The following is a 22893-nucleotide window of genomic DNA, read 5'->3' on the forward strand; positions in this document are numbered from 1 at the left end:
TCTAAACATCACATCTACAGATTCCCCTTTATCCATGTTGCTTGCTACTTCCTTAAAGAACCCTCCCATAAATTAATCAAAGGTGATTTCCCTTCAGAAAGCCATGTTGACTCTGCTTGAATGAATTGAGGTTTTCTCAGTGCCCGACTATAACTTCCTTAATGAAAGATTCCAGCAATTACCCTGCGATGGATGTTAAGCTATCTGGCCTGTAGTTTGCAGCATCCTGTTGCCTTCCTTTCTTGGTTCAAGGAGTCACAATCAGTCTTCTCAAATCTGATGGGAGCCCATTGCCCTTTCTTTTATAACCAGCAGGTATTGTGCAACAACCTCTTACATTGACTGCTGAAGTTTTCTTGCCCAATTTCACCTCCTCCTTACCAACAGAGGGCGAGAATACAAGAGCTGGGATGTACTACTGAGGCTGTATAAGGCTCTGGTCAGACCCCATTTGGAGTAATATGGGCAGTTTTGGGCCCCGTATCTAAGGAAGGATGTGCCGGCCTTGGAAAGGGTCCAGAGGAGGTTCACAAGAATGACCCCTGGAATGAAGAGCTTGTCGTATGAGGAACAGTTGAGGACTCTGGATCTTTACTCGTTGGAGTTTAGAAGGATAAGGGGGGGTTTTTATTGAAACTTACAGGATACTGCGAGGCCTGGATAGAGTGGATGCGGAGAGGATGTTTCCACTTGTAGGAATAACTAGAACCAGGGGGCACAACCTCAGGCTAAAGGGACAATCCTTTAAAACAGAGATGAGGAGGAATTTCTTCAGCCAGAGAGTGGTGAATCTGTGGAACTCTTTGCCACAGAAGGCTGTGGAGGCCGGGTCATTGAGTGTCTTTAAGACAGAGATTGATAAGTTCTTGATTAATAAGGGGATCAGGGGTGATGCAGAAAAGGCAGGAGAATGGGGATGAGAAAAATATCAGCCATGATTGAATGGCGGAGCAGACTCGATGGGCCGAGTGGCCTAAATCTGTTCCTATGTCTTATGTCTTATGGTTTTACGCTGGCGTACAGGGGTAAAAGATTTGGTATTGTGCAACAACCTCTTACATTGGCTGCTGAAGTTTTCTTGTCCAATTTCACCTCCTCCACACCAACAGAGGGCGAGAATACAAGAGCAGGGATGTACGTCTGAGGCTGTAAAAGGCTCTGGTCAGACCCCATTTGGAGTATTGTGAGCAGTTTTGGGCACCATATCTAAGGAAGGATGTGCTGGCCTTGGAAAGAGTCCAGAGGAGGTTCACAAGAATGATCCCTGGAATGAAGAGCTTGTCGTATGAGGAACGATTGAGGACTCTGGGTCTGTTCTCATTGGAGTTTGGAAGGATGAGGGGGGGATCTTATTGAAACTTACAGGATACTGCGAGGCCTGGATAGAGTGGACGTGGAGAGGATGTTTCCACTAGTAGGAAAAACTAGAACCAGAGGGCACAACCTCAGGCTAAAGGGACGATCCTTTAAAACAGAGATGAGGAGGAATTTCTTCAGCCAGAGAGTGGTGAATCTGTGGAACTCTTTGCCGCAGAAGGCTGTGGAGGCCGGGTCATTGAGTGTCTTTAAGACAGAGATAGATAGGTTCTTGATTAATAAGGGGATCGGGGTTATGGAGAAAAGGCAGGAGAATGGGGATGAGAAAAATATCAGCCAGGATTGAATGGTAGAGCAGATGCAATGGGCCGACTGGCCTAATTCTGCTCCTGTGTCTTATGGTCTAACAGTTTTAGATGGAAAATAATATCTTTACTAACTTTTAGGTCTTGTGTATTGCCGTTCCACCATTGTGTTGGAGTCGTGGCCCGCCTTGCAGTGGTAGACACTATTGGTATTCCAATCTGACGCAGAGACTTTCAGCACACTGCTCATTGTGTATTTCATGTCTCTTCCCTGGACTGGCGGAAACTTCTTGATTCCAGTCGTAATGACCCTATTGTTCCTGGACCATGTCTGAGTGATGTCCTTGGGTTGAAAGTCCTTGACCAGGCAGACGAGGCTGATCTCACCTTGGTTTGAGTTCATGTCACAGGAAGTGTTGGGGATGTAGACCAATGGTGCAGTCTGGGTAACTGAAATATAAATAATTGCACATGGATAAGCTTCGTAAATAAATATATACAAACATGCAGCAGGAGGTGGCTATTCAGACCTTCCAGCTTGCTCCGCCATTTGATCGCAGCTTATCTGATTGTGGCCGCATTCTACTTTCCTGTCTGCCCCTATAACATAGAAGATAGGAGAAGGAGGAGGCCATTCAGCCCTTCGAGCCTGCTCCGCCATTCATCACCATTATGGCTGATCATCCAACTCAATAGCCTAATCCTGCTTTCTCCCCATAACCTTTGATCCCGTTCGCCCCCCAGTGCCCTATCCAGCCGCCTCTTGGATACATTCAATGTTTTGGCATCAACTACTTCCTGTGGTAATGAATTCCACAGACTCACCACTCTCTGGGTGAAGAAATGTCCCCTCACCTCCATCCTAAATGGTCTACCCTGACTCTTCAGACTGTGACCCCTGGTTCTGGATTCCCCCCCCACCATCAGGAACATCCTCCCTGCATCTATTCTGTCTAGACCTGTTAGAATTTTATAAGTCTCTACGAGATCCCCTCTCATTCGTCTGAACTCCAGCGAAAACTTTCTCAGAAGACCAAAGAAATTTGGCATGTCAGCTACAACTCTCACCAACTTTTACAGATGCACCATAGAAAGCATTCTTTCTGGATGTATCACAGCTTGGTCTGGGGCTCCTGCTCTGCCCAAGACCGCAAGGAACTACAAAAGGTCGTGATTGTAGCCCAATCCATCACGCAAACCAGCCTCCCATCCATTGCCTCTGTCTACACTTCCCGCTGTCTCAGGGGAAAGCAGCCGGCATAATTAAGGACCCCCCCACACACCCCGGACATTCTCTCTTCCACCTTCTTCCCGTCGAGGAAAAAGATACAAAAGTCTGAGGTCACGTACCAACCAACTCAAGAACAGCTTCTTCCCTGCTGCTGTCAGACTTTTGAATGGACCCACCTCGCATTAAGTTGATCTTTCTCTGCACCCTAGCTGTGACTGTAACACTACATTCTGCACTCTCCTTTCCTTCTCCATGAACGGTATGCTTTGTCTGTATAGCGCGCAAGAAACAATACTTTTCACTGTATGTTAATACATGTGACAATAATAAATCAAATCAAATCAAATCAAATTAGATCAAAAACAATCCTAACCTAGTCAATCTCTCCTCCTACATTAGCCCCGCCATCCCCGGAATCAGCCTGGTAACCTTTGACTCCCTTGTTAACCAAGAACCTATCTGGATCAGCCTGGAAAATATTCAATGACCATGTCCCACTGCCGTCCTGGGAAGTGAATTCCACATATTCCGACCCCCTGAGAGAAAGAATTTGCCCCCATCTTCAGGTTATTTTTAAATGTGTCCCCTCGTTGTAGTCTCTCCAACAAGGGGGAATAGGCTGACATTCCAATGCAGTGCTGAGGCTGCGATGTGCTGTGTGAAGTGCCGTATTGCACACGAGAGGTTAAATCGAGGCACCCCCCGCATGGCCACTTTCACAGAAGAGCAAGGACCTTCTCCCCAGTGCCATGGCCAATGTTCATCCCTGATCCAACATCACTAAATCCGATTATCTGGAACAATATTACATTGCTGCTGGAGGAATCTTGCTGTGCACAGTTTGGCTGCTGTGTTTCCCTGCATCAGACTCGCGTCTCCAATTCAGAAACGCCCTTTGGGACGTTTTGCAGTTGTGAAAGACATTGTGCGAGATTTTTCTGGCAGCGTGCATCCCAAGACTGGAAATTTCCCACCTGAGCTCAACACACCTTTAAATGGTCTCCCGATTCTTCTATCCCGCTCGCTACAATTCCTGCGGCAGGCGCAACGGGAAATTTCCAGCCATTGTTGGGAACGCAACTAGTGACTAGTGGTGTGCCTCAGGGATCAGTGTTGGGACCACAATTGTTTACGATTTACATCGATGATTGGAGTTGGGGATCAAGTGTGTCAGAATTCGCAGATGACACCAAGATGAGTGGCAGAGCAAAGTGTGCAGAGGACGCTGAAAGTCTGCAAAGGGATATAGATAGTCTAAGTGAGTGGGCGAGGGTCTGGCAGATGGAATACAATGTTGGTAAATGTGGAGTCATCCATTTTGGTCGGAATAACAGCAAAATGGACTATTATTTAAATGGTAAAAAATTGCAGCATGCTGCTGTGCAGAGGGACCTGGGTGTCCTTGTGCAGGAATCACAAGGAGTTGGTCTGCAGGTGCAACAGGTAATGAAGAAGGCAAATGGAATTTTGCCCTTCATTGCGAGAGGGATGGAGTTTAAAACAGCGAGATTATGTTGCAGCTGTGTAAGGTGCTGGTGAGGCCACACCTGGAGTTACTGTGTACAGTTTTGGTCTCCTTACTTGAGAAAGGATATACTGGCACTGGAGGGGGTGCAGAGGAGATTCACGAGGTTGATTCTGGAGTTGAGAGGGTTGGCTTATGAAGAGAGACTGAGTAGACTGGGGCTATACTCACTGGAATTCAGAAGAATGAGGGGAGATCTTATAGAAACATATAAGATTATGAAGGGAATAGATAAGATAGAAGCAGGGAAGTTGTTTCCACTGGCGGGTGAAACTAGAACTAGGGGGCATGGCCTCAAAATAAGGGGGAGTAGATTTAGGACTGAGTTGAGGAGGAACTTCTTCACACAAAGGGTTGTGAATCTGTGGAATTCCCTGCCCAGTTGAGGCTTCCTCATTGAATGTTTTTAAGGCAAGGATAGATAGATTTTTGAACAGTGAAGGAATTAAGGGTTATGGGGAGCGGGCGGGTAAGTGGAGCTGAGTCCACGAAAAGATCTTATTGAATGGCGGAGCAGACTCGAGGGGCCAGATGGCCGACTCCTGCTCCTAGTTCTTATGTTCTTATTATTGTGTAAGTTAAAGTCTCTTTCTGAAAAAACAGCAAAACATAGAATTGCAGTATCACCACCAAAAGGTGTAATGGTCATGTCAATGCACCAATAATTCAGAGCTCGGGCTAATGCTTTGGGGACATGGGTTCAACTTCCAGCGTGGTCAGTGGTGAAATTTAAATTCAATTTCCAAATCTGGACGAGAAAGTTAGCCTCAGTGATGGCAACCATGAAACTATCATTGACATCTGGTTCACTAATGTCCTTTAGAGAAGGAAATCTGCCTTCCTTACCTGGTCTGGCCTACATGTAACTCCAGAGCCACAGCAATGTGGTTGGATTTATTTATTCATTTGTGGGACATGGGCGTCGCTGGCTGGCCAGCATTTACTGCCCCTCTCTAGGAGACTGAGGGAGTTGAGAGTCAACCACATTGCTGTGGCTCTGGAGTCACATGTAGGCCAGACCGGGTAAGGACCCAGATTTCCTTCCCTAAAGGACATTACTGAACCAGATGGGTTTTTCTGACAATCGACAATGGTTTCATGGTCATCAGTAGGTTCTTAATTCCAGATATTTTATTGAATTCAAATTCCACCATCTGCCGTGGCAGGATTCGAACTCAGGTCCCCAGAACATTCGCTGGGTTTCGAGATTAATAGTCTAGCGATAATACCACTGGACCATCGCATCCCCGACTCTTACCTACCCTCTGAAATGGCCAAGCGAGACACTCAGTTCAAGGGCAATCAGGGATGGGCCACAAATGCTGGCTTTCCCAGTGATGTCTCCACCCCATGAAATACAGCTCAGTCCCGTAAGCCGACTCCTGCTCCCAGTTCTTATTTCAAACCCACCTCCCCCGCCCCCCTTGTTATATTCACTAATATTGATGGTCATGAATTACAAGGGGTTGTGAAAGAAAGAAGCTGCATTTAGCACCTTTCATGTCCTCACAATGTCCCCGAGCATTTTGCAGCACTTTGGTAGGTTAGGAGAGTGGGCAAAGAAGCGGCAGATGGAATTACAATGTGGAAAAGTGTGAGGTTATCACTTTGGAAGAAGGAATGGAGGCACAGACTATTTTCTCAATGGGGAAATGAGTAACACGAAGGGACTTGGGAGTCCTTGTTCAAGATTCTCTTCAGGTTAATGTGCAGGTTCAGTCGGCAGTTAGGAAGGAAAATGCAATGTTAGCATTCATGTCAAGAGGGCTAGAATACAAGAGCAGGGATGTACTTCTGAGGCTGTATAAGGCTCTGGTCAGACCCCATTTGAAGTATTGTGAGCAGTTTTGGGCCCCGTATCTAAGGAAGGATGAGCTGGCCTTGGAAAGGGTCCAGAGGAGATTCACAAGAATGATCCCTGGAATGAAGAGCTTGTCGTATGAGGAACGGGTTGAGGACTCTGGGCCTGTACTCGTTGGAGTTTAGAAGGATGAGGGGGATCTTATTGAAACTTACAGGATACCGCGAGGCCTGGATAGAGTGGACGTGGAGAGGATGTTTCCACTAGACGGAAAAACTAGAACCACAACCTCAGGGTAAAGGGACGATCCTTTAAAACAGAGATGAGGAGGAATTTCTTCAGCCAGAGAGTGGTGAATCTGTGGAACTCTTTGCTGCAGAAGGCTGTGGAGGCCAGGTCATTGAGTGTCTTTAAGACAGAGATAGATAGGTTCCTGATTAATAAGGGGATCGGGGGTTATGGGGAAAAGGCAGGAGAATGGGGATGAGAAAAATATCAGCCATGATTGAATGGCGGAGCAGACTCGATGGGCCGAGTGGCCTCATTCTGTTCCTATGTCAGATGGTCTTATAAGCTGGTTAAGAAGGTATATGGGATACCTGTCTTTATTTGCCGAGGTATAGAATATAAGAGCAGGGAGGTCATGCTGGAACTGTACAAGATGCTTCTTGAGTCACAATTAGAGTACTGCCTGCAGTTCAGGTCACCCCATCAGGATGTGACTGCACTGGAGAGGGTGCAGAGGAGATTTTCCAGGGTGCTGCTTGGGCTGGAGGGTCTGAGCTCTGAGGAAAGATTGGATCGGCTGGCGCTGTTTTCCTTGGAGCAGTGAAGGTTGAGAGGGGACCTGATAGGCGTGTATGAGATTATGAGAGGGTGGACACAGAGATAGGAGGCATCAATAATCAGGGATCATTGATTTAAGGTCAGAGGTGGAAGGTTAAGAGGGGTGTGGAGGAGAAACTTTTTCACCCAGAGAGTGGTGGGAGTCTGGAACTCGATGTCTGAAAGGGTCGTTGATTCAGAAACTCTCGTCACATTGAAGAGGTATTTAGATATTCACTTGCAATGCCATTACCTTCAGGGATATGGGCCAAGTGCTGGGAAATGGGGTTAGTGCCTTCAGATTTCTGTCGACTGGCATGAACTTGATGAGCTGAATGGCCTCCTTCCGTGCTACGAATGTATTCGACTTGTGGGACACCGAGTGAGAGGGAGGGAGAAAGACAGAGCGAGCGGCAAAGCAATTCAAAAAGGGGAGAGAATGAAAGACTGAAAGGTGGCGCAGTGGTTAGCACTGCTGCCTCACAGTGCCAGGGACCCGGGTTCAATTCCGGCCTCGGGTCACTGTCCGTGCGGAGTTTGCACGTTCTCCCCGTGTCTGCGTGGGTTTCCTCCGCGTGCTCTGGTTTCCTCCCATCGTCCAAAGATGTGCGGGTTAGGTTGATTGGCCTTGATAAATTGACCCGAATGTCAGGGGGATTAGGAAGGTAGATACGTGGGGTTACGGGGATAGGACAGGACCTGGGTGGGATTGTGGTCGGTGCAGGCTTGATGGGCTGAATGGCCTCCTTCTGCACTGTAGATTCTATGAAAAGCAAAGGAAAAAAACCTGAGGGGGAGAGAAAATAGAGAAAGACCGAGGAAGAAAGACAAGAGGTTAAAAGATGAGAAGAAAAAAGAAAAGAGTAAAAGAAAAAAGTGGAACCCAGCGACTGAATTCAGACAAGATGCTGAACAATAACCACGGTAAAAAATAATGTTGAGAATCATCTGGGCATGAGAAATATTTGACTGTCCAGTTTCCAACATCTTTCTGGTAAAGATCAATGTGAATTGGAATCACCGACTGAGGTATTTATTCCAGGTAAGGTAACCCCTCACTCAGTGTTTGTGCTCAGTAATACATACAACACGTGTGAAATAAGGTTAACGTGCAGGTTCAGTCGGCAGTTAGGAAGGCAAATGCAATGTTAGCATTCATGTCGAGAGGGCTAGAATACAAGGGCAGGGATGTACTTCTGAGGCTGTATAAGGCTCTGGTCAGACCCCATTTGGAGTACTGAGAGCAGTTTTGGGCCCCGTATCTAAGGAAGGATGAGCTGGCCTTGGAAAGGGTCTAGAGGAGGTTCACAAGAATGATCCCTGGAATGAAGAGCTTGTCGTATGAGGAACGGTTGAGGACTCTGGATCCGTACTCGTTGGAGTTGAGAAGGATGAGGGGGGATCTGATTGAAACTGACAGGATACTGCGAGGCCTGGATAGAGTGGACGTGGAGAGGATGTTTCCACTATGGGAAAAACTAGAACCAGAGGGCACAACCTCAGGGTAAAGGGACGATCCTTTAAAACAGAGATGAGGAGGAATTTCTTCAGCCAGAGAGTGGTGAATCTGTGGAACTCTTTGCTGCAGAAGGCTGTGGAGGCCGGGTCATTGAGTGTCTTTAAGACAGAGATTGATAAGTTCTTGATTAATAAGGGGGTCAGGGGTTATGGGGGAAAGGCAGGAGAATGGGGATGAGAAAAATACCAGCCAGGATTGAATGGCGGAGCAGACTCGATGGGCCGAGTGGTCTAATTCTGCCCCTATGTCTTATAGTCTTAAATAGGAATAGAAGCAGCCATTAGGCCCCTTAAACGCGCTCCACCATTCAATAAGATCATGGGTCATCTATTTGTGTTTCGAATTCCACATTCCCTTCTACTCCCGATCACCTTAGATTTCCTTCCTTAACAAGAATCTGTCCATTGATCTATTTATCTTAAAGATATTCAGTGACCCTCGCACTCCACCACCTTTTGAGGCAGAGAGTCCCAAAGTCGCACAACCCTCTGAGAGTAAATATTTCTCCTCATCTCTGTACTAAAAGAGCAACTCCTAATTTTAAAACAGCTCCCCCCTACTTCTTCACTCATCCACAAGCTATCGTTAAAGAACACTATAGTTAAGGAACCCCACCAAAACCTCTACTTTCTCAGGACGCTGAGGAAATTTGACAGGTCCGCTATGACTCTCAGCAACTTTTACAGATGCTCCATAGAAAGCATCCTTTCTGGTTGTATCACAGCTTGGTATGGGGCTCCTGCTCTGCCCAAAACCGCAAGGAACTACAAAATGTCGTGAATGTAGCCCAGTCCATCACGCAAACCAGCCTCCCATCCATTGACTCTGTCTACACTTCCCGCTGCCTCAGGGAAAAGCAGTCAGCATAATCAAGGACCCCCCACACACCCTGGACATTCTCTCTTCCACCTTCTTCCCTCGGGAAAAAGATACAAAAGTCTGAGGACCCGTACCAACCGACTCAAGAACAGCTTCTTCCCTGCTGCTGTCCGACTTTTGAATGGACTTATCTCGCATTAAGCTGATCTTTCTCTACACCCTAGCCATGACTGTAACACTACATTCTGCGCTCTCTCCTTTCCTTCTCTATGAACGGTATGCTTTGTAGAGCGCGCAAGGAACAAGACTTTTCACTATATGTTAATACATGTGACAATAATAAATCAAATCAAATCAAATCGCTATATGCATATATACACATTCAATTGATCTTTCTCTAAACCCTCGCTATGACTGTAACACTACATTCTGCACTCTCTCCTTTCCTTCTCTCTGTAAGGTAATGTTCTGTCTGTATAGTGCACAAGAAACAATACTTTTCACTGTATCCCAATGTCGGTGACAATAATAACTCAAATCAAATCAAAGAGAATTTAGCATCCTTTCCACTTCCACCTTATCAACATCGTTCAGAATCTTTTAGACTTCATTCAAGTCACCCCTCACTCTTCTAAACTCCAGTGGAAACAAGCCCAGCCTGTCCAACCTTTCCTCATAAGACCAGAGGTTCAGTCCAGGTACCAATCTGGTAAACTTCCTCTGTACTGCCTCCAACACATTTACATCGTTGATTAAATTAGGAGACCAAAATCGTCGTATTTGAGATACAGTCTCACCAATGCCCTGAATAACTGAAGCGTAACCCCCTCCCCCACTCCGTTTTATGTTCAATTTCTCTCGTCCTACCGGATCGCATTCCGTTAGCCTTCCTAATGACTCGCTGTACCTGCCTATTGACCTTTTGTGATTCATGCACTAGAGCACCCAGATCCCTCTGCACCTTGGATTTCTGCAGGCATTCTCCATTTAAGTAATTCTCTGCTTTTTTATTGTTCCTTCCAAAGTGAACAGCTTCACATTTCCCCACATTATACCCCATCTTTACCCACTCACTCAACCTATCTACATGATGATTCCACCACACAGCCTGTGTGAGAATAAAACACAAAGGATATTGTTAAACTAGAAAAAGTGCAGAAAAGATTCACGAGGATGCTATCGGGACTTGATAGTTTGAGTTATGAGGAGAGACTGAATGGACTGAGACTTCTTTCTCTGGAGCGTAGGAGACTTAGGGATGATCTTATAGAGGTCTATAAAATAATGAGGGGCACAGATCAGTTCATAGAATCAATAGAATCCCTGTAGTGCAGAAGGGGTCCACTTGGCCCATTGAGTCTGTACCAAGCACAATCCCACCCAGGCCCTATTTCCGTAACCCCACGCATTTACCCGAGTTAATCCTCCTGACACTAGGCTCAATTTAGCATGGCCAATCCACCTAACCTACACATCTTTGGAGTGTGGGAGGAAACCGGAGCACCCAGAGGAAACCCACACAGACACGGGGAGAATGTGCAACCTCCACACAGACAGTGACCCGAGGCTGGAATTGAACCTGGGATCCTGGCGCTGTGAGGCAGCAGTGCTAACCACTGTGCCACCATGCCGCCCAGTTAGATCGTCAACATCTTTTCCCAAAGGTAGGGGAGTCTAAAACTAGAGGGCATAGGTTTAAGGTGAGAGGGGAGAGATACAAAAGTGTCCAGAGGGGCAGTTTTTTCACACAGAGGATGGTGAGTGTCTGGAACGAGCTGCCAGAGGGAGTAGTAGAGGCGGGTACAATTTTGTCTTTTAAAAAGCATTTATACAGTTACATGGGTAAGGTGGGTATAGGGGGATATGGGCCAAACGCAGGCAATAGGGATTAGCTTAGGGGTTAAAAAGAAAGGGTCGAAGGGCCATTTTCCATGCTGTAAACTTCTATGACTCGCAAGCTAGAAACTCGTCGGTTATCGGGTTGCCTGCTCTTGAGACACAGAGGCGGTTATCGGGTTGCCTGCTCTTGAGACACAGAGTCTGTTATTCAGTTCCATTGCTGTGAATTGAATTAAATATCAGGCGCTGGGTATAACGGGTCGCTGATCTGATAGCAACCATTTTGTATCATCACCCGAGATGAATTTCTGCACCGTGGAATCCGGGTGATGGAGGGAGGGATAATGAAAGTTTCCTGGGAGCTCTTTGTAAAGTTCCTCTGTTTGGATTCAGTTCCTCTGGGGTACATATTGAAACCACCATTGTCCTTTCATGTTAATTTAGTTAATGATGTTATTGAAATAAACCAATTCAATGCAGAAAAATAATTATGAATAGATCCTGGGGAAGTTTCACTGAAATATTTAGAGACTGCAATTCCCTTCACAAATCCCTCTCTCTCCCAACCCCACAGGTTTAGAGATGTCAGTGGATTCCTTTAACTTGAATGGACCATAAACCTGAACCTATGAAAGGATCATTTAGTTTCCCACACGGCAAAGTTAAATTGGGGGACACTGTCTCCATTAAAAGGGGCGATCAGAATATCCAACCTTGTTGCACTAACAGTGCAATAAGAAATCTGATTCCTTCCTGTTGTACTCACGCACATTGCTGTTGTTTCTCTCCCCGCTCCTAGTTTAAAGTTTATTTATTAGTGTCACAAGTAGGCTTACATTAACACTGCAATAAAGTTATAAAGTCATGGAAGTTGACAGCATGGAAACAGCCCCTTCAGCCCAACTTGTCCATGCCACCCTTTCTTTTTAACCCCAAAGCTAGTCCCAATTGTCCGCGTTTGGCCCATATCCCTCTATACCCATCGTACCCATGTAACTATCTAAATGCTTTTTAAAAGGCAAAATTGTACCTGCCTCCACTACTACCTCTGGCAGCTTGTTCCAGACACTCACCACCCTCTGTGTGAAAAAATTGCCCCTCTGGATCCTTTTGTGTCTCTCCCCTCTCACCTTAAACCTATGCCCTTTAGTTTTAGACTGCCCAACCTTTGGGAAAAGATATTGACTATCCAGCTGATCTGTGCCCCTCATTATTTTATAGACCTCTTTATGATCACCCCTTAGCCTCCTATGCTCAGAGAAAAAAGTCCCAGTCTACCCAGCCTCTCCTTCTAATTCAAACCATCAAGTCCCGGTTGCATCCTAGTAAATCTCTTCTGCACTCTTTCCAGTTACTGTTACTGTGAAAATCCTCTAGTCGCCACACTCCGGCGCCTGTTCAGGTACACTGAGCGAGAATTTAGCACGTCCGATGCACCTAACCCGCATGCCATCCGGACTGGGGGAGGAAACCGGAGCACACGGCGTGAACCCACGGAGACACGGGGGAGAATGTACAGACGGGAATCGAACTCGGGTCCCTGGAGCAGTAGTGCTAACCACTGTGCCACCGTGCCATCCTAACCACCGAGTGGTGCACAAGGCAGACTTTCACAGCAAGTTATTTTCCCGGAATAGGTCACTCGCCTGTTTCCAGAAGCTTATAGCTTGAGGAACACAATCTCTGCATCAAGTGTAACTGACCATGATTCTCTCCCGCTCTTAACACCTGCTATTGGTGTGCGCTGGGAGGATTTTACAGGTTGATGCTCAACCTGTTGGTCGTGTTATGAATGCACCTTCCTTGGTCATCAAGTCCTGGGGCGGGACTCAAACCTGGAGCCTCTGGCTCAGAGGCAGGGACACGAATCACTTCACCACAAGATGTCCAGACTTACTCATGGCAATATTTAATTATTGAGTTACTGTATTTATATAAAATTCTCTTTTCCAATCATTTTTCTGTCTACATCAACGGGGATGAAGTAGAAAGGGTTGAGAGCTTCAAGTTTTTAGGTGTCCAGATCACCAACAACCTGTCCTGGTCCCCCCATGCCGACACTATAGTTAAGAAAGCCCCACCAACGCCTCTACTTTCTCAGAAGATGAAGGAAATTTGGCATGTCAGCTACGACTCTCACCAACTTTTACAGATGCACCATAGAAAGCATTCTTTCTGGTTGTATCACAGCTTGGTCTGGGGCTCCTGCTCTGCCCAAGACCGCAAGGAACTACAAAAGGTCATGAATGTAGCCCAATCCATCACGCAAACCAGCCTCCCATCCATTGACTCTGTCTACACTTCCCGCTGCCTCGGGGAAAAGCAGTCAGCATAATTAAGGACCCCCCACGCACCCCGGACATTCTCTCTTCCACCTTCTTCCGTCGGGAAAAAGATACAAAACTCTGAGGTCACGTCCCAACCGACTCAAGAACAGCTTCTTCCCTGCTGCTGTCAGACTTTTGAATGGACCTGCCTCGCATTAAGTTGATCTTTCTCTGCACCCTAGCTATGACTGTAACACTACACTCTGCACTCTCTCCTTTCCTTCTCTATGAACGGTATGCTTTCTCTGTATATCGCGCAAGAAACAATACTTTTCACTGTATGTTAATACATGTGACAATAATAAATCAAATCAAATCTAATCCAATAATTGTAAATATTAGAAAACTGATGATAAAAAACAGATCCAATAAATTAACAATTAACAGCCCCATTACTGTGTGTGCCCAGGAACAGTTTCTCCCACACAAACCCTCTCCAGTTCTCAATGTAGGTTCTCTCTGACCTGTGGTTTCAGAGGCAAAAGATGATTTCAACTCTCAATTGGGTGTTTGTAAATCACAGACAGTTTAACAGTTATTGTCAAAGCACAAATCACATCCTGTCTCAATAAGACAATCCTATTCCACACGCAGTCTGATTCCTGTCTGTCTGGACAGCTCACTGCTTTATGCTGAGCTTGTTGGAATGAGGTATTTTTTATAAACACAAGTCCCTGTTTCCCACTCTGTGTGAACCATTTCCCCTCCACAATCACTAAATTATCAAGTGAAACATAGAACTCATTCTTTATACACCTAAAAACTGTTCCAGCAATATTTGAACTGCAATAAATAACATTTAAAACCACTCTGACACCAACAATTAAATCATGAGACAATTGTATGAAATATTTGAACTCAGATTTGAACAAAATCCTAACCCAACCTGCAAATATCCGAAAATCCAAAATCACCAAACCTGCCCCAACATAATGTCCTGAAAACTATAATCTGAATCAAGCAGAACACACTGAACAGATCCGGGAATCGTTATTCGATTCTGAGAATCGATTCTGTGGAGTTAAACTTTAACCCTTGAGAGTAAATCCAGTTATCAGATTTCAGCTCCAATTACTGGGTATGTTCTTGTCTCGACAGTAATCCAGCTCTCTCAGAGAGAATCATTTCATTGTTCGAAATATCTCACTGATTTCAGGTAAATCACACATTACAACTGAACAATCAAATTCACTAATAACACACATTAAAGAAAATAAACATTCGATAAGGAAGGAATTGAGAAGTTTGTCTTACCTGAAGTCACTTCCACGAAGGTTCCGCTCCCCCAGTAGTCAAGCACTGTGCTCTGTCTCCTCATTCACCCAATACAAGAACTGAACTTGTCCACGATGTGTAATAATCTCAGGGTAATGTAAACTTAAACCATGTTTTAACCCGGAGCAGCAGTTTGCTGTATTTGGCTCTGAAACTCCATCCTAATCCTGTTCCAAATGTATGAATAAATGAAATATTTTTGCAGTTTTGCTGTCTGCGAACACCAGCTCCTGCGTTTTACCGAGAAACAGGATCGCCTCCTTTTTGTCTTTTATTTTCCCAGAAATCCACATTTTCCTCCAACAATCCGAGTCAGTGCTGAGATATTTCACTCTGGGGAAACAGGAATGTGGAATCCATGGACACAGACTCTGATACACGTGGTCATTTGTACCGGGGGGAGTTTGTGTCAAGCTCTCTATCGCTGTGGTCGTATCACAGTGCTTCACCCCAGGTCATAAACCACGGGTATAAGATCCAGCCCAAAATAAAATGACCAGACAAGCAGCCAGAAGCTTTATTAACTCCTCAGTCTGTATCCGTGTGTCCCCCACACACCAGGTGTCAAACTCGGGGTCTTTCAGGACTTTACAGGAAGATGAGATGATCCACAAAGAGTTTTCATTGCTCAGCATCCTCTCGCTGTTACTCACTGTTCTTTCCCCTTTCCAATAATATCTCCAAAGAAAGTTGTTCACACTCCCAGATTATTGAATCAGGATCTGATTTATATCCACGGGCCATGAGATAAAGGTCGGTAATATCGCCCGAAAGCTCCAGTTTAAATAGCTCTCCTGTGGCAGGTTTTTGAATGGAGGATTCCCCCATCTCTCTCACTGTGCCACTCCCATATAGACACTGTGATACACAGCCGTACATTAACCTCCACCCCTTTCACTGTCACTGAATCCAGTCTCTTCACATTGAATCCACACCCACACTGCAACAAGTGAACAATCCTGTTCTCTGATTCACACTGACGCTGGTTTGAGCTGTGATGTCTCAGTGGTTCTGTCCCTGGATCACTGGGATTAATAACCCGGGGAATGTGCCGATGTTCAACCCCTCCATGGGAGTTTGGGAATTCCGCTTTGAAAAATCTGGGAGAAAAGCCGGGATGGGTCAAAGCGACCGTGAGGCTGTCGGATTCACACACAAAACACAACTGGTTCAGTCCTGGACTTCATGGGAGGAAATCCGCTCTGGTCTGTGGGTGACTCCAGTCCCACACTCAATGAGGTTGACTCTTACCTGCCCTCTGAAGGGGTCAGTGAGGCTCTTAATTACCATCACCTTCTCAGGGTAAAGAGGGACAGGGAACAAGTGTGAGAACCGACAGTGACTTCTTCATCCTGTCGCTGTTACTCACTGAGGTTTCCTCCTTTCCAATAATATCTCCAAAGAAAGTTGTTCACACTCCCAGATTATTGAATCAGGATCTGATTTATATCCACGGGCCATGAGATAAAGGTCGGTAATATCGCCCGAAAGCTCCAGTTTAAATAGCTCTCCTGTGGCAGGTTTTTGAATGGAGGATTCCCCCATCTCTCTCACTGTGCCACTCCCATATAGACACTGTGATACACAGCCGTACATTAACCTCCACCCCTTTCACTGTCACTGAATCCAGTCACTTCACATTGAATCCACACCCACACTGCGACAAGTGAACAATCCTGTTCTCTGATTCACACTGACGCTGGTTTGAGCTGTGATGTCTCAGTTATTAGAGAGACTTTTTTAGATTGTGTCCCAAGTTGCTGTGAGCTCCCAGGTTTCCCATCACATCAGCAGCCCAGGAATTCCCAGATAATAGCCATGGAATCCTCGAATCCCGACAGTGCAGAAGGAGGCCATTTGGCCCATCGAGCCTGCACCGACCACAATCCCACCCAGGCCCTATCCCCGTAGCCCCACATATTTACCCTGCTAATCCCCCTGACACTAAGGGGCAATTTAGCACGGCCAATCCACCTAACCCGCACATCTTCGGACTGTGGGAGGAAAGTGGAGCACCCGGAGGAAACCCACACAGACACGGGGAGAACGTGCAGACTCCGCACAGACAGTGACCCAAGCCGGGAATCGAACCCGGGCCCCTGGCGCTGTGAAGCAGCAGTGCTAACCACTGTGCTACCGTGCCGCCCACATCTCCCGGTTCCAGGGGCAGCAGATCCCAGCACGGCGAGGACGGGAATAAATCTGTGCTGATAACTGAGGGTGAGCGATCATTCCTCCCCTTTCGCTCCTTCCACTGACTGCAGATTGTCTCTCTGAGTTTTTGTACCAGTCCAGCCCTGCTTCCCCTCACTGTGACTGTCTGGCACAGTAATAGATGGCGGTGTCGTCCACTCTCAGATTGGTGATTTCTATGTAAGCGGTGTTACTGACAGCAGAAGGGGTAAATCGACCTTCAATTCCAGGCGCGAACCCTCCAGGATTAGAATCATGGTACAGTAACCACTCCAGCCCTTTCCCAGGGACCTGCTTCACCCAGCTTATGTAGTAATCCTCCAGGTTGAACCCACTGAATGTACAGGACAGTTTGACTGACTGCCCCGGCTTTTTCACAACAGACTCGGGCTGGGTCAGCACGATATCAGACCGGACACCTGTTAATAAAAGAGAGAAAGAAGAGAGTTGACTTTAGTAAATCCCGTTGGATAAACAGATGATCAAAGAATCCCTGAGTAATCAGACTGTGTGGGGACAAAGCCCCGGCACCTCTCACCTGTCAGACAGAACAGAAGGACACAGAGATAAGGAGCAGTCCCCATCGTCCTGTGTATTCAGACCCAGACACTCCAGAAACCGGCTGCTTCACAGCCACTTTGTTTGGAGCTGGAGTCAGTGCTGTTTAAATAGGGAAGTGGAGTGAGTGAGGGTCGCACAGCTCAAACTGCAGCTCCACCCACTGAAACCAGAAGCTTCCTGTCCCCGCCTCCAGCAGAGATTTCAATCCTCAACAAGTTATTTACTGATCCAACAGGCGGCAGATCAGCAGCAATAATAAGATTCAAGATCCAGTCACACTTTCAAAGCTAAACAGTTTGAGTAGATCAGATAACCTGTGAGACTGCACTTATATATCTCTACCTGAGATAGGGACTGAGAGACAGTCAGTGTACAGATATCTCCCTGACAGAGAGAGAGAGGGGACTGAGAGACACCAGTCACTGTACAGATATCTCCCTGAGAGAGAGAGAGAGGGGACTGAGAGACACCAGTCACTGTACAGATATCTGAAGGGGCTTAAGGCTCCGAAAGCTTGTGTGGCTTTTGCTACCAAATAAAGCTGTTGGACTTTAACCTGGTGTTGTTAAACTTCTTACTGTGTTTACCCCAGTCCAACGCCAGTATCTCCACATCAGATATCTCCCTGACAGAGAGGGGACTAAGGGACACCAGTCACTCTACAGATATCTCCCTGAGAGAGAGAGACAGGGGACTGAAAGACAGCAGTCAGTGTACAGATATCTCCCTGAGAGAGAGAGGGGACTGAGAGACAGTCAGTATACAGATATCTCCCTGAGAGATGGAGGACTGAGAGACACCAGTCAGTGTACAGATATCTCCCTGAGGGAGAGAGGGGACTGAGAGACACCAGTCAGTGTACAGATATCTCCGTGAGAGAGAGGGGACTCAGAGACACCAGTCAGTGCACAGATATCTCCCTGTGTTACATTGGCAGTTTTCCAATCCTCTTGGACCTTTCCAAATTTAAGGATTCTTGGAAGATTACTACCAGTACATCCATTATCTCTGCAGCACTTTCATAGAGTCATAGAGGTTTACAGCATGGAAACAGGCCCTTTGGCCCAACTTGTCCATGCTGCCCTTTTTGTTGAACCCCTAAGCTAATCCCAATTGCCCGCATTTGGCCCATATCCCTCTATACCCATCGTACCCATGTAACGGTCTAAACGCTTTTTAAAAGACAAAATTGTACCCGCCTCTACTACTGCCTCTGGCAGCTCGTTCCAGACACTCACCACCCTCTGTGTGAAAAAACTGCCCCTCTGGACACTTTTGTATCTCTCCCCTCTCACCTTAAACCTGTGCCCTCTAGTTTTAGACTCCCCTACCTTTGGGAAAAGATATTGACTATCCAGCTGATCTGTGCCCCTCATTATTTTATAGCCCTCTATAAGATCACCCCTCAGCCTCCTACGCTCCAGAGAAAAAAGTCCCAGTCTATCCAACCTCTCCTTATAACTCGATCCATCAAGTCCCGGTAGCATCCTAGTAAATCTTTTCTGCGCTCTTTCTAGTTTAATAATATCCTTTCTATAATCGGGTCACCAGAATTTCCTTTAATATCCTGGGATGCGACCCATCAGGTCCAAGAAACTTATCAGCCTTTAGCACCATTAGTTTCCTTCGTACTTTGTCTCTGGTGATGGTTATTGTATTAATTTCCTGCCCTGTTTTGCCCCTTGAGTATTTAGTATTTTTGGACTGTGAAGACTGATTGAGTTAAAACATTTATTTAACTCCTCTGCCGTTTTCTAGTTCCCCATTATTATTTCCCCAGTTTATTTTTAAGGGACCGATGCTCACTTTGGCCTCTTTCTTCCTTTTTATATATTTAAAGACGTTCTGATTTTCCATTTTTATATTATTTGCTAATTTACTCTGATAGTTTACCATCTCCCTCTTCATTGTTTTTGGTCATCTTTTGTTGGTTTTTTCAAACTTTCCCAATCCTCTGGTTATCTCTAATCTTTGCCACGTTGTGTGTTTTTTCATTTCAGTTTAATACGATCCTTAACTTCCTTGGTTAACAATGGTTGACTTGTCCCCTCCCTGGAATCCTTCTTCCTCACTGGGATCTTGAAGGCAGTGTGCTGAGACTGTGAGATTCTGGACAGACAGGAAGGATTTGATGGGAGTGGCCCTTCTCATCACCAGCCAATAAATACATTAAATGCTGTGTTTTCCAGCACCATCCACACCCTGAGAATGAATGAAAAAACAGAGATGGCTGGATGGAAGGTGGATTATATACTTTCTTTCCCAGGATCTAGACAATAAACGTGACATTTGTCCAGGTATTGGGAAAGACTCCTGTCACCATCGTGTTCAGCGGTCAGTCTGAGAGAGGCAGGTCTTTTGACGCAGAGTTTTCAGGAACAGGACACAGACACCAAGAGAGGATTTGGGAAACAGAAGCTCCTCAGTCAGATGGGCAGCCAACTGATGCTAGAAACACAATTCTGCGCACCGCACTTCAGGGAAGATGTGAATACCTTGGGTGGCACGGTGGCACTGTGGTTAGCACTGCTGCTTCACAGTTCCAGGGACCCGGGTTTGAATCCCGGCTTGGGTCACTGTCTGTGTGGAGTCTGCACGTTCTCCCCGTGTCTGCGTGGGTTTCCTCCGGGTGCTCCGGTTTCCTCCCACATTCTGAAACACATGCTGGTTAGGGTGCATTGACCCAAACAGGTGCCGGACTGCGGCGACTAAGGGAATTTCACAGTAACTTCATTGCAGTGTTAATGTAAGCCTTACTTGTGACTAATAGATAAATTTTACTTTTTAACTTTACCTCAGAAAGGAGACAGAGGAGGATTTTACCAGGATGTTATCAGGGATGACGGGCTTCAGTTATGAGCAGAAGCCTGAAATGTTCGGACTGTTCCTTTTGGAAACTCCGGAATTCCCTCCTCAAATCTCTCAACCTCTCTCCCCACCTTTAAGATTCTCTTTAATCATCACCCTTTGACCGAGCATTTGACCATCTGCCCGAGTATCTCCTCATGTGGCTTGTGTTAAATTTTGTTTTGTCGTGCTCCAGTGAAGCATGTGGGATGTTTTACTGTGTTAAAGATACTCTATAGATACAGGTTGTTGTTGTTGGAACAGAGAAGGTTAAGAGGTTACTGAATAGATGGTGTGTGATTTTGATAGGATAGATAGAGACAAATTATTCCTCTGGTGAGTTGGTCAATAACTTGATTTAAAATCATGGACAAAGGATGGGAAAGGGGGAATGAGGAGAATTGTTTTCACTCAGAGAGTTGTTGGGCTCTGGAATGGTCTCGTGACAAGATGGAGGAAGCTGATCCGATTTTAAAAAGGAGTGAGACAGATCTCTGAGGAGGAGGAAGTTACAGGATTACAGACAAAAAGCAGGAGTGTGGAACGAAGCATGGCTGCTCTGTCAAAGAACCAGTACAGGCACAATGGGCTGAATGGCCTCCTTCTGTACTGGAAGGTTCTAGGATTGTAACTGGAACCAAAGTTCACCTGTGTTCACACTAACCGGCATCGACAGAGTTCATTTCACAAACTCAGTACCTCCCAGAGCACTTTACAGCCTTGAAGTGACTGTTGTAATGGAACCAAGAGAGGAGACAATGGCACACAGGAATGTCCCAAAAACAGCAATGTCCCAAAACAGGAATGTCCCCAAAACAGGAATGTCCCAAAACAGCAATGTCCCCAAAACAGCAATGTCCCAAAACAGCAACGTCCCCAAAACAGCAATGTCCCAAAACAGCAATGTCCCAAAACAGCAATGTCCCAAAACAGCAATGTTCCAAAACAGCAATGTCCCAAAAACAGCAATGTCCCAAACAGCAATGTCCCAAAACAGCAATGTCCCAAACAGCAATGTCCCAAAAGCAAAGAACCAGTACAAGCACACTATGCCCCCCTCAACACCCACCCTATCCCCCCCCCCGCCACAACACCCACCCTACACCTGGCCTCAACACCACCCAGCACAGGTCAGTGGGTTCTTACAGAACCAGTCCCCTGTCACACTCGAGATAAAACAGCGGAAAGACCTTTTTAGACGGAGTCTTTATCAGCGACAAGCAGAACACACAACCAGAACCAAACTCAGCCCCATCAGCAATGATTGATGGAAACCGCACTGGAAATGTTTCGCTGACTGGGCTGCCTCCACACGCAGCAAATTGTTTCTGAGCTGGCAATGTTATCCAGCCTTGAATTTCCCCCTCCTGTGTTTGCCCTCCTGTTGCCTCCTTCACTGTTTCCCCCTCAAACCTCACTCAGCCAGGCCGTGTTGTGAAGCCTGGCCCAGGACTCACCGAGAGCACCCTGAGCTCGGCTAACCCGTCACTGATGCGGTTTAAAGAGTGATCTGATTTGATTTGATTTATTATTATCACATGTATTAACATCCAGTGAAAAGTATTGTTTCTTGCGCGCTATACAGACAAAGCATACTGTCCATAGAGAAGGAAAGGAGAGAGTGCAGAATGTAGTGTTACAGTCATAGCTAGGGTGTAGAGAAAGATCAACTTAATGTAAAAGTCTGACAGCATCAGGGAAGAAGCTGTTCTTGCGTCAGTCGGTATGTGACCTCAGACTTTTGTATCTTTTTCCTGACGGAAGAAGGTGGAAGAGAGAATGTCGGGGGTGCGTGGGGTCCTTAATTATGCTGGCTGCTTTTCCCCGAGGCAGCGGGAAGTGTAGACAGAGTCGATGGATGGGAGGCTGGTTTGCGTGATGGATTGGGCTATATTCATGACCTTATGTAGTTCCTTGCAGTCTTGGGCAGAGCAGGAGCCATACCAAGCTGTGATACAGGAATGTCCCAAAAAACAGCAATGTTCCAAAACAGGAATGTTCCAAAACGGCAATGTCCCAAAACAGCAATGTCCCAAAAGCAAAGAACCAGCCCAAGCACACTATCCCCCACCAACACGCACCCTATTCCCCCCCCAGAACACCCACTCTACACCTGGCCTCAATACCCACCCAGCACAGGTCAATGGGTTCTTACAGAACCGGTCCCCTGTCACACTTGAGATAAAGCAGCAGAAAGACCTTTTTAGACGGAGTCTTTATCAGCGACAAGCAGAACACACACCCAGAACCAAACTCAGCCCCATCAGCAATGATTGATGGAAACCGCACTGGAAATGTTTCGCTGACTGGGCTGCCTCCACACGCAGCAAATTGTTTCTGAGCTGGCAATGTTGTCCAGCCTTGAATATCCCCCTCCTGTGTTTGCCCTCTGTTGCCTCCTTCACTGTTTCCCCCTCAATTCTCACTCAGCCAGGTCGTGTTGTGAAGCCTGGTCCAGGACTCACCGAGTCCACCCTGAGCTCGGCTAACCTGTCACTGATGGGGTTTA

General features: G+C 46.4%; 1 protein-coding gene across 7 annotated transcripts in view; it reads right to left on the minus strand.

Moving 5' to 3' along the window:
* The window catches only part of LOC144485924 (immunoglobulin gamma-1 heavy chain-like), a 40942-nt gene extending 23291 nt beyond the window's left edge, over positions 1-17651 (minus strand). For 2 of the 7 annotated variants that reach the window (XM_078203997.1, XM_078203992.1), the window contains exons 1-4: positions 17515-17651; positions 17095-17395; positions 14763-14818; positions 1758-2072 (exon numbers count right to left, since the gene is read on the minus strand). In XM_078203997.1, coding sequence (XP_078060123.1) covers positions 1758-2072; positions 14763-14818; positions 17095-17395; positions 17515-17560 — 718 coding nt within the window. In that variant the 5' untranslated portion in view covers positions 17561-17651. Of the gene's footprint in view, positions 1-1757; positions 2073-14762; positions 14822-17094; positions 17396-17514 lie in introns of all 7 variants that reach the window. The other 5 variants (XM_078203996.1, XM_078203991.1, XM_078203995.1 and 2 more) reach the window with 4 other exon arrangements.
* Positions 17652-22893: the final 5242 nt, after the last annotated feature.

Source organism: Mustelus asterias, unplaced genomic scaffold (genome assembly GCF_964213995.1).
Source record: "Mustelus asterias unplaced genomic scaffold, sMusAst1.hap1.1 HAP1_SCAFFOLD_248, whole genome shotgun sequence".
Lineage (NCBI taxonomy): Eukaryota > Metazoa > Chordata > Chondrichthyes > Carcharhiniformes > Triakidae > Mustelus > Mustelus asterias.